This window comes from Gymnoscopelus microlampas (assembly GCF_963454915.1).
Source record: "Gymnoscopelus microlampas genome assembly, chromosome: 6".
Lineage (NCBI taxonomy): Eukaryota > Metazoa > Chordata > Actinopteri > Myctophiformes > Myctophidae > Gymnoscopelus > Gymnoscopelus microlampas.
This window is the reverse complement of record NC_139943.1, coordinates 13720900-13736399: the sequence shown is the minus strand read 5'-3', so window position 1 is coordinate 13736399 and position 15500 is coordinate 13720900. Positions and strand designations below refer to the sequence as shown.

The 15500-nt window shown below is 42.9% G+C and overlaps 1 protein-coding gene across 2 annotated transcripts in view; it reads right to left on the bottom strand.

The window, feature by feature from the left end:
- Nucleotides 1-2072: 2072 nt before the first annotated feature.
- Nucleotides 2073-15500, bottom strand: part of LOC311046652 (protein MTSS 2-like) — a 57546-nt gene continuing 44118 nt past the window's right edge. The window contains exons 10-15 of one of the 2 annotated variants that reach the window (XM_084059125.1): nt 14206-14338; nt 11827-11901; nt 9106-9246; nt 7446-7622; nt 6528-6696; nt 2073-4306 (exon numbers count right to left, since the gene is read on the bottom strand). In XM_084059125.1, the coding sequence (XP_083915251.1) occupies nt 3546-4306; nt 6528-6696; nt 7446-7622; nt 9106-9246; nt 11827-11901; nt 14206-14338 (1456 nt within the window). In that variant the 3' untranslated portion in view covers nt 2073-3545. The remainder of the gene's footprint in view (nt 4307-6527; nt 6697-7445; nt 7623-9105; nt 9247-11826; nt 11902-14205; nt 14339-15500) is intronic. The other variant, XM_084059126.1, reaches the window with a different exon arrangement.

The window sequence follows — 15500 nt, the reverse complement described above, 5'->3', positions numbered from 1 at the left end:
TTTTGTCTGCTCATTTATTTGCTTCATCCAATTTCAATTGCTTATCTATGTATGTATGCTGTGTGAGTTCTCTCTCATATGTTTGGATCCCATTGGTATGATACAAAAAATATATTTCCAGGTACGGATAGCTTCAGACGGTATCCCTGCCTGAAAATCTATTTTCTGTTTGCTAAACAGACAGAGAGACCCCTATGTTACTGAACAAACACAACTGCCATCAGATCCTAGAGCTATTTAACAGTTGTTTGAACAAAAAACAAACAAAAATAAAAACCACTTGGGTCCCCACACACCACCTTTAATGAATGACAGCTCTCCAAGTCAATAATCCCTGGTGTTCCAACAGAGATGTGGGCTATTATGGCTCATTTACTTTGGACCGTGATGTCGCTAAGTGGTCCCCAATGGACAAGTATAAACTTTAAAGGACGTTGTGCATATCTGTCTTAATAGGGTCCCTGGGCTAATGTTTTGTTTTTATGAGCTGTGCTGCTTCTCCATCACCATTCACCGCCGTCCAGCAGTTTATCGTAGGCTACAGACAATTTTGAGCTTATATTCAACAAGCCCCAATCATTTACTGTCTAATAAAGCACTCCCATTGACTTTTTCCGGAGAAGCAACGCTTTGAAATCGATACAGCGACGTTGCTTTACCCGGAGCCCTCGTCTCTCGTACTCTCTCCCTCTCGAGCATTTCCCACTTGACATGGTGCCAAAGGCCACTGAGGACAAGCCGCCAAGTCCTGTGTTTCATCCACAGCCTGGGGTTCCAATTTCATCACTAGTCATTAAGTTGCAAGCTTAGCAGCGGCTTTGCTAGGATTCAGGCGCCCTCCTCTGTCTATTTTAATGAATTGCAGACAAACTGCAAAATAATTAGTGTGCTGTAGGAAGTGTGGTGAATAAAATTTACATTATACCACTTTATCCACATCCTTGTTATATTGGGCAAGGACATCATTTGAAGAAAAGAAAAAAGAGGGAAAAGAAATTATCCACTGCTCCAGTGTTTTTATGTGCAGATAGCTGCTCTCTTATTAATATTGGTGGTGGTGGCAATACTAAGAATTTGAGCCTAGATAGGATTATCAAATCCTGTGCTGAGGAATAACATGCACCCTTGAAACTAAATACATTCAGAACCAGCCACTTAATTATAAGGTTTGAATATTTTGAACATTCTGCTTGCTTGAGGTGTAATGCACACTTACATAATAGTAGCCTTGATACACGACTGTCATAATATCATTATATCATTACACACACACACACACACACACACACACACACACACACACACACACACACACACACACACACACACACACACACACACACACACACACACACACACAGCTTTACATACATACCTCTCTCTCCTTTCCCCACATTAACTCCGCCGTCGGACCATGGATGTGTAGTAGAGTAGACAAGTTGTAACTCACTGTCAGTCTCCATACTTTTACCGCTTAAAGCCATGCCGTCATAAATACGTGCAAAGGAAGGCGGGACTGTAGTTTCAGAGAGGCGCTATTCCTTTTTACGCAATCGTAATATTGACAAAACTTTTTCACTGTGGAAAAAGTTCCTAACTTCCTGAGTCTACTGGCCAATCACAGCGGGTCTCGCTGTGATTGGCTAGCAGACCAGGAAGTTGGAACTAATGTGCATGGTGAAGTGCTATATTCATAGAGTAAAAAAATAAGGCTATATTCTATTAAGTAAAAGAAGACTGTTTTTAATTATGAAAGGAGTTTGGAAAATGTGTAGCCTAGTAGAGTCTCCTTGTGTTTAATAATATCTATGTATGTCTGGTATGGACATTAAAATGTGAAAGTATATTGTGCTTAATTGTTGTGAAGTGATGAGTTTTGCTGTATTTATGAAATATTTGTATGTATCTGGTGAGGCCAAAAGGATGATAACGTTCTATTCTATTCCAACCTTGTTCATTTTAAATCATTCCTATCAACATCAAACATAAATTTCAATTTGTAGTTATTTGCACCTCTCAATGTAACACTCATTGAGTCATTATAAGCCATTATTTTACAATAAAAAGCCTGTTTAATTGCAGAATATATTGACAGTACAGTACAGCAATAAAAACACTGCCATATTGCTCCTATTTTACATGAATTACACAGTTGGTGTTCAGCTTATGAAAACAAAACATTAATACAGTAATACACGTACAGTAATGATGATGACACACGACATACAGACGGTCACCCTCCAATGAGAGGTGTCTGTGTTCATTCAGAAATGCCACAATAATAATAATTATAATAATAATAAGGATAAGAATAAAGAGCAAAGAGCATTCAGTCCCTACAGCAGTGGTGCCAAAACATTTTATTTCTCTTTTAGCTCCAGACCCAAAAGAGAAATGACATGTCTCCATGGGACCCAAACCAGTGAAAATAGCCGATCTACAAGCTCATGTAAAGATCTGCTATTTTCACTACTTTTAACTTAATTATTTTATTTTTTTTGGAATTTCTTTATGAAAAACTGATTTTTTTTATTTTTTTTAAATCTTTTGAAATGATAATATACATTTTATTAAATGTAGGAAACGAAAAAAAGACAAGAAAAAAAGGGATATTTACTCACGACCCATAAAAACGGGTCTGCGACACACAAATGGGTCCCGACCCACTGTTTGGGAAACACTGCCCTTATAGCAGTGACTGTATGCCATTCTGCCTACCAGGACCACCTGGGCACAGAGGCTACGTTCACACTGGCAGCACAAATCAGATTTTGGCCTATACCAGATTGTAATCAGATTGTGTTCTGTCTGAACAGCAAAGAACACATGGAAACAGATTTTTGCCAGTCACATTTAAACCACATTCCTAGGTGGTTTGAAAGGTGATTTAAATCCGATTTCTAAAGATGTGTCTCAGTCTGGACACTCTGTGACACTGAAGCCTCATTTATACTTTGTCGTATGATGGTGCTACTCACTGCAAATAGCTGATCTACATCACAGTGTGAGCTGGTAGATCAGCTTATTTTCGTACAAGTTAAACATGACTTTCACACCTAGGTCGTTACGTCATTACCACAGCAACCAATGCAGATAGGTGACGGTCGGGTCGACGATGTCTGAATACACAAATTCGACCCGATCACTTGCGAACAACAGTGCGGTCCTAATGATCAGTCCTAAAGATCGATATTGAGAAATAAATTGGATTTGCCTGCTGCAGTCTGAACAAAGCCAGAGAGAACGCAGAAGTACAACCACAAGAGCCCATAGAGGAAGAAACAAAGAAATAATACAACCAAACAAATATGGGTTACTTTGTACGTACACGCGCGATACATACATGACAACAAATGACAAATGTCGTGACATTGTCCGTTAGTCATTCATTTTCACCGTCTATATATTTGTTTTATCCACTCATTGCATGTTCGGTTCACTCATCTGGCGGTGTCCATGTATTATGATGAGTGCTTGTTTTACGTTACTACAGAGCTTGTTAGTTAAGGGCACCGCAGGCGCACCGCACCCTCCTCTTCCATCAGCTACCGCTGGATCCTGGGGGCCGATCTGTCATCCGTCACCGACTTGCGGAGCCGCACGCCGCGCCGTATGGACACCAGCACGTCCACCTCCTCCTTCGGCGTGGAGGTCATCGCCTGGGCCCCGAGAGGGGTCGAATGAGCCAGCTCGCCGGGCAGCGACGGGAAGGGGAACTGCCCCTCGCCCAGGGCGTGGGCGCTGGCCACCAGCTCTCCTATCTTCTCCACCAGGCTGTGGCGGTTGGCGGCCAGCAGGGGGTCCTCCTCGACGCCGTGGGCGGCCTGCGGGGCGTACACGGCTCCGGAGCCCCAGGTCGTGTCGGGCAGGCTCAGCCGCTTGGGGGAGGCCCTCATGTACTCGCCAGGGTCGTCGCCGTACAGGTACTCCTCGCTGCCGGCGCGGTGCTGGGCCGGAGAGTTTGGCACCGTCGGGGTCTTCACCGGGACAATGGGGGGGCGGATGGGGATGGGGCCCGACGTAGACGGCGTGCGCCTCACCCCGGTTTTGGAGGACGGGGTGCGGCGGATGGTGGCCGTGCCGGACGTGATGACTCCGGAGCCTCCCGGCGTCACGCCATTGGTCACCCCCGGCGGGGTCTTGCCGGCAGGCAGACCCGCCGTGCTCGCCGGCCTTTTGGTTTGGATCATGCGGCGGTAGTTCTGAGCGATGTTGCTGTGGCGCGGGATGGTGGAGGACTTGTCGAAGTCCGCCTGCCCCTCACTCTCAGCGTCCCCGTTCAACGAGTAGCACTCATAGTCCGACCCTGAAAGGAAATGAAAGACATGAGATGACATGAGACACCCTAGCAAAGTTATTATAGTTTAGGCATTTTTCATTTGTTTTTATTTTTATTTCGTTTGACTTAATGTTTTCAGTTAAGTTATATATTAGTTTTTAAAGTGAGTTTGCTAGTTTTTTTTTGTTTTTTTTTAATGCTTAGTTTTAGTGTTAGTTTATCTTTCTATTGTAATATGGGGTATTTGTCAGCGGTGAGATTCAAAAAGGTCAGAAAAAGTATTCTGTAAAAAAAAAAGCATACCAGTAAAAAAATACAGGGTGCGTTCGGAAATATATTTCAGAGCAGTCGGTGCGTTGGCGTCCTAGGTGCACTGAGTGCACTCACTGACTGACCCTATTCAGAAGCAGTCCATGGCCAGTGCATTGACTCTGTTTGAGCACTGAGGAAAACAACAATGGTGGGAGAAGTAATAGCTAAATGCCTACTAGAAGAGGAGAGACAAGTGCTACTGCCACTCATTACTGCCAGAAAACTGTTTTTTACTGTTTATTATCTGACACCCGGCACGCTGGGCAGGTATAGGAAGCAATGAGGGACAATACAGACGACAGGCACGGAGGCGCGAACCAACAGTACATTAGCCCAGTGTTTCCCAAATTGAATTCAATTCAATTCAATCTTTATTTCAGACCCAAGAAGATCCAAACACTGGGTCGGGACCTAAGTTTGGGTCGCGGACCCATTTTTATGGGGCATGAGTAAATATCCCTTTTTTTAAATAATATAATCATTCTTATTTTAAAAGATGAAAAACAAATCATTAAAATCATTAAAATAATAAATAAATCTAACATTTTTGAAAAGCATTTCATAAATAAATAAAACCTCAAAGAAATTCCATGAAAATAGCAGATCTATAAGCTCACAACAAGTCGCATCGGAGGAGACATCAAATTTCTCTTTTGGGTCTTGAGCTAAAAGGTTTGGAAACCATTGCATTAGAGTCTAATGTGGTCTAATGACTCTGGAATAGTCTGCCTCTCCCCATCAGATCTGCCCAGTCAATTGGGGTTTTCAAAGCCCTGCTTAAAACCCATCTGTTCTCCCTGGCTTTTAACTGCATTTGAGTTTACCTAATTTGTTTTAACTACACACCTTTTGCTACGTGCTAATGCATTTTATCCGTTGATGTTTTTCTTTTGTTTTCATGCTTTGAATTGTTTTTGTTGAATTGTTTGGATGTTTTTCATTTGCTTTGATGCTTTGAATCGTTTTTGTTTTAACCGTACAGCACTTATATAAAATAAAGTTAGATTTAATGAAAGCACTCTGAAAACTGAGCAGGTTCTCGGTGCGTTCGGGGACCTCCAGGGGTCCTTGAGGGGGTTCCAGGGGGTCCCCAGCTAAATGTGTTAATCCATTTTAACCCCTTTATCCATATTTTATGCGTTGGCTGATGTACAAGCTTGTACATCATTTTGGAACATTTTAATAAATTATTAACATTTTCATGAAATATCTTTAAAGTGTTTTTTTAATATTACTCCTACAAATCTTGTCCAAACATCATGCAAATCGGTACACATTATCTCTATAGTCAAGTGATCAAGACAGATCTGTCAAACTTTTCATATTCCATCCTGATTGGCGAATTCCAAACATTGCTGGCCCACAATAACCCACCTGACCTGGCAGAGACCTGTGCTGCGAGGACCACTTTTTCTAGTCTTTCAAATCCTCTCTACTGGGGGTCCCTGGCACAAAAAAAAATCAAATGGGGGGGGGTCCACCGCCGAATATATATGAATTTAGGGGTCCTTGGCATTAACCCATTAAGGCCTGGAACTGTGTCATTTTTAGATTTGAGCTAAAAAGCATTATTTTACACTTTAGGCTATTCAAAAATAGCAGATCTACAAGCTCATAGCGCGCTACGAGCTTGTAGATCTGCTATTTTTGAAAAATCATGAAAATGTGTGCAAATCTTTGAATATATATATATTTAAAGCGAACATTTTTAATTCAAATCTTTTCTTCTGGGGGTCCCTGGAACAAGATATTTTGATGGGGGTCCGCGGCCAAATACATATCATTTTGGGGGTCCCATGAAAAAGATTGAGCACCAGTGATATAGAAACATACGTTTTTCAGAAAACTGTTGAGATTTAGGAGACATGTAGAATCGGCTTCAGGTCTCAATGGGTTAAAAAGTACTCCTTCAAGCACTGAGCCAGTGTTGCTGTACCTTGCGAGGGGATGGTGTCCTCTGAGCAGGACGGGGTGTTGGTCTGCGTGCTGTAACCACTGGAGCACTGCAGCGAGTCTCTGCTGCTCTTCTGCTGGTGCTCCATGCTCAGCCCTCGGGTCAGAACCATGGCCAGAGTGCTGGCTGCAGGGGACAAGGGCTCCCCATGCTGGAGAACAGGTCATACATGCATAAATGAATCGCTATCAATCCATACCCACACACAGAGAGAGAAAGTGGCAGGCAGACACCAAACATGCATAAAGATGAGCAGTACATTTACATTCTACCGATTCTATGGCACAGTTCCCAATGCTGTACATACACAGCCGGTATAGGCAGGTTTGGTCATTTCAAATGAATGCAAGAACAATGGCTTCTACTTCAGCATGCTAATTTCCCGGGTAAAGAAAGGCTGTAGTTTCTGTTAGTTTGGAATCCGAATTGACGATGTCATTGGTAGGCAGGTTTCTGAACTGTCCATAGCCCACCAAGACTGCCAATGACGAGAATGTGTTTCCAGTGGTTTTACGCTAGATGGAGCTGTTCGCTAACCTATGAGTCACCATTTGACTACCAGTGAAGCAAAGAAGCAGCAAATCACGTGACCGCAAAAAAAATCTGGGACATTCACTTCCATGTTAGTGGATTTGTAAAAGTTGCTTTTTCTTTGCTTTCTGTTGCTTTTTGGTGAAAACAACCTACATCCAACTGCCAATAACTATGGAATGGATTCTACAAGAAGATTTTTCAAAGGTTAGTGAAAATACTAAGAAAATCGCTGGCAGTGGCTTAGCAAACGATGCTTTATTTCTGGCAGTCAAAGAGTTGACTTAAAATGTGTTTTACGAAATGGAACCAAATGGATTACGGGTCGGAGGAGTCAAATGAGCAGTGGGGATTTTACTGCGTGCATACCTTGACTCCGATGCCTCCCAGTCCAATCCTGGAGCGGTGTGGATCATCCGGATGCATGCCAGAGTAGCCGTGTGGACTGGAAGGAGCTTCCTGTTCTCTCATGCGATCCAGAGACTCTCTCCTACGCTGCAGGGTGCTGGCCAACGAGGGCTCGTAGGGACTGGATTTGGCCCAGTCCTGCAGCATTAGATAAGAACAGTCAGGGTTATGTTTTCCCTGCGTCTGCATCTGGGCTTTCACCCCACGACTTCTCTAACCAACCCGGCGGTTCTACAGTCTTCCATTTCATTACAGAACGGAAGACTGTTAACCCATCCAATCCGGGAACGCATCTCTGTCATTTTAGATTTATTTGGCTATTCAAAAATAGCAGATCTATAAGCTCATAGCGTGGCACTCGCAGCGCTATGAGCTTGTAGATCTGCTATTTTTGAAAAATCATGAAAATGTTTGCAAGTCTTTGAATATATATATTTTTTTAACCGAACATTTGTAAAATATTTTGTTCCAGGGACCCCCAGAAGCAATTATTTGAGTAACAAATGTTCGCTTTAAAAATATATATATTCAAAGATTTGCATTTTTTTTTTTCAAAAATAGCAGATCTACAAGCTCTATGAGCTTGTAGATCTTCTATTTTTGAATAGCCAAAGAAATCAAAAAATTACACAGATGTGTCCCCGGTCTTAATGGGTTAAATACTGTGTGGCTCATGAAGTGGTTAGATACTTAAAAAGCTGCGATCCAAACGTATTTTAATGAACACCGGGAAAACATTATTTTAACCAAGTATAATACAGTATGAAGACTATTCATTTTCAGACCATTTAGGGGTAAAAATGCTAGAATAGCTTGGGTAACACTTTACCTAAAGGTTGGGTATATGCATTATAAGCACATTGGCATGCATTATAATGCACTTACGATACACTTACAGTATAACACAGTTTGTGAAGTATTATAAACACTGGTCATAAAGCATTATAAGCTCAGCAGAACAGCACATTATAACCATAACTTAGTCCGTTATATAGCGTATTTGCATGGTAAATGACTAAGTTATGAAAGTTGCGCTGAGCTTATAATGCATTATGACCACTCCCTTTAATACTTCATAAATCTTGTTGTAAAGTCATACATGATTATAAACATTTATAACCAGTGTTATGAAGCCTTATAAGTGCATTATAATGCATTATAAATGCAATTGTGATGCTTTGTAGACCCGACCTTTATGTAAAGTGTTACCGTAGATTGTACTAGTCAATATAACTAGCACATCTGCAGTGGTTGGAGGTGGTCTACCTACTCTTCCATTGAGACATTTAGACCCCGGTTGACAAGTAGTACTGCCTGAGGCTCATAAGTGCAACATCTCCCCAGGCCAAGTGGGGATTGCCCCTTAGAGGAGTGGTAGAAATTTTGTGGGAGAACCAGGGAGGGTATGACATGAATGTTATGGATTGCAGCTTTAATATGGGTAGAGTACAGCATGTCAATGAAATTACAATAGGTTAAGCCAGCTCAGTTTAGAGATTGTTTTCATGTACAGATTACAGGCAAGAGGAAATTGTGATTTGGAGCGAAAAAGAAGCGAAAGTAAAGGCTTTTCATAAAAAAGAAAACAAAAAAAAGAGAAAAATTGCAAATGAAAACAAACCTTCCAGCTAGGAACCTTTGATGTGGGTGAGGGGGTGTTGGATCCGGGGGAGTGGTTAAATGTGGGGGACGCAGGGAGTATGGTGCCAGTGTGAGAGAAAGCAGGGCGGAAGGTGCCAAACGATGATGAACATGAGCCAAACTGCAGAACGGACAGACAAGTTGGAGTCAGAGTGTCACAGTACGTTGGTGAGAGAGAGGGGCCCCTGAGGGCAACTTAAAGTTAAATATCGAGAAAGGCCTATCTGCAGAGTGCATGCACTTAGGGAACGCCCCTTCTGTGGGAACGCCCCTTCAATTTCTATATGAATGAATGAAGAAGGTTATTAGGCATGAAAAGGCGTTTCTACGCCTGGGCGTTTCCTACTCTTAGTGAAAGCTCAGTGAAGAGAGTCGTTCTCTAAGCTTAGGGGAGAGGGGCATTCCCTGGGCCATTCGCACTAGAGTGAGCACTATAACTATAACTATAAAAATATAGTATTAAAAATCGTTCTAAGCCAAGTGGATGGCATTGGAGTTCAAACCAGCTATAAAAAAATACAATGGTGAACGATATAGTTATAGTTATTGGCCGCGTTTCCCAAACGAATTTGAGCTCCTGCGTAGCCTAGAAGCTGCGTAGGTGCCTCCACGCATCTGCGCAGTAGCAACCCCGCTGCGCACTATCTTCGTTAGTAGCAGCTGTGTGTGCCCAACGTCTCATCTAAATTGGCTTCAGTAGACACCATCGTCGTAGGTTCCGTTTCGTCTGTGCTAAAACTACATTCGTGAGACAGCATGCACGTGAAGAGATCCTGGACGTAGCCTACGTAAAGCCTACGTCAACTACGTAGTGCTATCCTACTATAGTTTAAACACCCTTTGCATACATATATCTATATATACAGGATTTTGCAAAAATACTAAGATAAAGTCGCACCTTTATCTAACTTACCTTTATATGAATTGGACACTTACATTTTTATAGGTACATTCTGTAATGTATTAAAATGCATTTTTTAAGGTGACATTTCAATGATCTTAAATAAACACTGCGGCCATAGACGGGTTTCCGAACGACGTCATCACAGAGCAGAATGCGCAATCTGCGCATGCCTGGGGGTGGAAGGCGCGTTCGAAAATACAGCCCTGAGCGGCAGTGAGCGCACTGGCCAATACAAACTAATAGGCGAGTGTGCTCCGGTGCGTAATTTCCAAACGCACCCATAGGCTTCCCCCCGCAGCTGCGCGGTCATATTCCTCTCAATGTTTACTAACAGGAAACCTGTCTATTGTTCGCCGTTCAAAAAAATTCAGAGGATAGAGGGGGCGTCCCCCTGCATGATTGACAGCTTAACGCGTAACGGGCGACGCCTCCCCAAAAAAACAGACATATATACAACAAACACACTGCGACATGCCGTGTTGATAGCTTGCAGATCTGTTATTTTGGGTAGGGCGAGCGGCTGCAGTGCTTCGTCCTCTATGCATGAACCCGAAGTTTACAAATCGTACTCTCACGGATAATCCGATCATCTAATAAAAATATTAAGCACATGCCAAGTTAACTAAAGGTATATAAATGATGCTGAGCTAAATATGTTTCCTTAATTTCGAAGTTTTATAGTTAAACGTTATGATGAAAGTGCAGTTCCTCTCACAAAGTGACAGCTGTTGCGCTCGGCGAGCGCAACAGCTCGCCATGTTTATGAATGGTTAAAACATCTTTTGAAAATAGCAGATCTACAAGCTCACAACGTGTCACAAGCTTGTAGATCTGAGTGAGAGTACGATTTGTAAACTTCGGGTTCATGCATAGAGGACGAAGCACTGCAGCCGCTCGCCCTTTTACGCACCGGCCCGGCCCGGCCGTAATATATATATATATATATATATATATATATATATATATATATATATATATATATATATATATATATATATATATATATATATATATACACATACACACGTGTGTGTGTGTGTGTGTGTGTGTGTGTGTGTGTGTCGGTCTTTTCATAGATTTCATAGAACGATGGGTGTTACAGGCGGCCCAGGGCGCTCGTTACAAGATGCTTCGTAGGACAGTACTCCCCTCCTACTGTGGGCGGGGAGTATGCTGCGCGCATTCTGTCTCACGAATGTACTTTTACCACACACGCAGCCAGTTTAGATGGCACGCAGGGGCACAACCACCTGCTACTAATGAGGGTAGAGCGTAGGTTTGGCCGAGTCCCAGCTGTGTAGGAGACGCTTGCGCAAGCTGCGTACGGCCACGCATGACCTGAAATCTACGTGCCTGCTATGGTACTGCGAAGCATGTGACGTCACACGTTAGACCCGTCGTCGGACCTGCGACGATGCTCTACGCACGAGCTCTTTGGGAAACCCGGCCATTATCTTTATAGTTATACTGCTCAGTGTGAATGGCCCTTAAGTGCCTACACGCTGTAGATGAAATATATTATAAAGATCAGAGAGATGATTGTGAGCGTGACTGTGAGCGTGAGTTTGTGCACGCGTGTGCACGCGTGTACGTGAGTGAGTGAGTGAGTGAGTGAGTGAGTGTGAGTGTATGTGTGTGTGTGTGTGTGTGTGTGTGTGTGTGTGTGTGTGTGTGTGTGTGTGTGTGTGTGTGTGTCAGCATATATGTGTGTTTATGTGTCTCTGTGTTTGTATGTGCATACTGTGTGTCCATCCAGCTGTGAGCGGACTGGGGTAGATGCATGCATGCATTACTGACCGCTGTGGGGGAGTTGCACTCGCTGACAGACTGGCAGGTTTCTGAAGCCTCTGAGGAGGCTGAGCTTGTTGATTTCTGCAGGAGGAGAGTAGTGGAAGATTGAGAGACGAGCGGAGGGAAGGCAGAAATGGAGAGGAGGGAAAATTGGGAGATAGTGAGAGAGAGCGATAAGTACAGTGGCAGGTTTTTTAGAGGACGTTTTTTTCCTACGGGGATCTGTAGACCTCCGGGCTAGACGGAATACAGAGTAGTCTATACGATGATTTATTCAGGATGCTACACTGAACAGCACAAGCCTATCAGGCAACAAGGAGGGATTAACTTCATCACCTGCGGTTGGGGGGCAAAGGCTGAGTTGCATGCGGATGTCGCACACCTTTGGAGCTATTTTCAGAGACAAAGCACCCGTGTACGCATTGTTCTGCCTTTCTGCGTCAGATGTTATGAAAAAGCACGCACACCATCATAAATAACAATGTGGCAGATAAATCAGTGTGGAATTGCACGCACACGAACACGCACATATCCACTCTCCATTTTTACCCCTAGATGGTCTGAAAATTAATAGTCTTCATATTATTGTAGTGTTTAAACATCGGAGACAATAGCTGGGGAAACAGTGAAAAAGAAGCTTATTAACAGACTGTGAAATCAGAATATTAGTTGAGGAGGAAGCGAACGATAAACAATATTATTTTGTCTGTGTTGTAGTGGCATATCAAAGACAACGAGGGACTGGGTGAAATTGGATTGTGCAGTAAATGTTTATATAGCGTTGGTTCAGAGCAACGCTTTGAGGAAGAAATTAAAAAGTTGTGGGATTTCTAAATGGAGGCCAAAAAAGTGGATGGTTACCCACAAGGCAAGGGGAGAGGAGACATAAAAACAATAAGTGAATCATAACAAGAATGTGTGTATGGATTATGAGCTGTCTGGCTCTCCACTGGACCGGCACATGACGGCCTCTGATCAACCTCCAGGGTTGTTTTCTGAGAAAAGTATTTCAACAAATTCTAAACGATTTGCACCAGCCGGAAGAAAGAAAAGTATTTCATGTATAGTAAATAAAGCAGAAAATGATTGTCTGATCTTAAGCAGAACACACCAATTCTAATAAAAAAATGCATGAACGCTCAATGACATTTAAATAGACTCAGTCAGAACACAGACGTATAACTATTCCTGCATAATCTCTCCTTGCGACCAAAAGACATCCAATCTGCATCCACCACCTGCAAGAGTGAACCTTCTCTCCTTTTCATACATGCTGATCTTTATGTAGATTTTTGCCTGGCATCATTTTTATGCAGACACACATCTGGTGGTTACATCTGGCCCCTAGAGTCCTAGACAAGCTGAGTGTTTACGTGTGGAGAGGGAAATTGTCTGGGTTCTGCCTAAAGCCTAATTTATGCCCCATCGTGCGACGGTGCACGTCACATCTGAAACGTGTTGTGAGCTTGTACATAGGCTATTATCGATGTGTGGCACCACTATATGACGAAGTATGAATCAGGCTTAAAGGTGCCAGATGGGGGAAGCGTGTGGAGTTTGGATAAAGTACAATTCGACGTTCTGAGAGAACAACCGCTATCAACTTCCGTCTGTCCCGAGCTAGCATCTGCTCCATGCCGACATTACCAAGTCAGATAATCCCTTGGATTTGCCCTGGTGATGAAACTACACGTAATCAGTCGGATGTTTGCCCAACTCATCAACAACGTATTACGACCTCGGAGTGAGAATGCATTGGATGAAACCAGTCTTCACCACTTAACCCATTGAGACCTGAAGCCGATTCTACATGTCTCCTAAATCTCAACAGTTTTCAAAAAAACGTATGTTTCTATATCAGTGGTGCTCAATCTTTTTCATGTCAAGGACCCCCAAAATTATATGTATTTGGCCGCGGACCCCCATCAAAATATTTTGACCCCCAGAAGCAAAGATTTGAGTTAAAAATGTTTGCTTTAAAAATATATATATTCAAAGATTTGCACACATTTTCACGATTTAAAAAAAATAGCAGATCTACAAGCTCGTAGCGCGGCACTCGGTGCCGCGCTATGAGCTTCTATATCTGCTATTTTTGAATAGCCCAAAGTGTAAAATAATGCTTTTTAGCTCAAATAAAAAAATGACACAGTTCCAGGTCTTAATGGGTTAAAAAGTGAATACTTTGTAGTATGATGGCGTCACGCAAATGTAGTGAAATTAGCAGATATGTAAGCTCACAACTTGAGCTTGTGTATCTGCTATTTGCAGTATTTTTCAAACATTTTTAAATATTGTGAGCTTGTAGATCTGCTTTTTTTCCACCAAAGAGATTTGGTGTAGAGGGAAAAGAGGTTAAAGTCGAAGTGGGACGGCACCCCCTACCTGGCTGGCGATGTCAGAGGGCATGGGTGAGGGAGGCTTGGAGTGGGCGTTGGCATCCTGGGAGATGAACCCAGAGTCATGTGACGAGACGCTGCTGAGGCGGTGGGCGCCGGCCGAGGGCATCTGGAGGAGACTGGAACACACACACACACAGAGAGTTGAAAAGATTAGAAAAGTTGGAAATATTGGAACTTTATGCCCGTCTCCAGGATTAGATAACACTTCTGATGTCATCATAACCCATCGCCACATGTTACAGTACATCTTCTCCTTCCTGTGATGTGAATGTGAAAACATTTAAATTCCTTTTTTTATGTTTTATCTTGAATGGCTAAGAAATCAAGCCTGCCAGTACGGATCTAGAATCGATTATTAGAACGTAATATAATCCTCGTGAAAATACACTTGATGCAATTCATCAAAACAACAAGCTCTATATTCTGATAGTGCTCATTGCTATAGTGTTTGTTCAGTAATAGAAGTCTCCCCGTCTCTTCAGCTCATCACTCAACGACATTGGATCCATTGGAAAACAGCTATTCATTTGAAGACAAGCAACAGCTTTGGACAATCAAAGATTCCACCCGACAGCAACAATGCGTTTGTTGATGACAACACTATTATGCTCAAATTCTCCACACAATTCTTCTGATCAGGACCATCAAAGAGCATCAAGAACATCCTCCGTCCTTTGATTCCCCTCTGATTCTCAACAGCGTCGACCCACCGCTCACCAGCCCCCTGTCCTCTCTCTGGCCTCTCTCTCACCGCCTGTAGTTTGTCACAGATTAAACATGCAGAAACTACATCTCCCATCTCCCTCCTGCTCCCCCCCCCCCTCTCTCCTCCAGTCTCCCTCTGGTAGCAGTCAACATCCTTCATTTAATTTGTTAACAAGGGCAAGTTAATTAACAACCATTTGTAAATGTGTTAAAGTGAAAGGGAAATAAGCCCCAGGGACGGACAACAATGCACACACACACACACACACACACACACACACACACACACACACACACACACACACACACACACACACACACACACACACACACACACACACACACACACACACACACACACACACACACACACGCACACACACTGGTAGTTGTTTTCAATCTCTCTCTCCATGTGAACATCAGCCATGTTGTTCCTAAATGCACCTTACAGTTCCATGAGTACATACTTCTATGAGTGATAAACCTGTGTGTGTGTGTGTGTGTGTGTGTGTGTGTGTGTGTGTGTGTGTGTGTGTGTGTGTGTGTGTGTGTGTGTGTGTGTGTGTGTGTGTG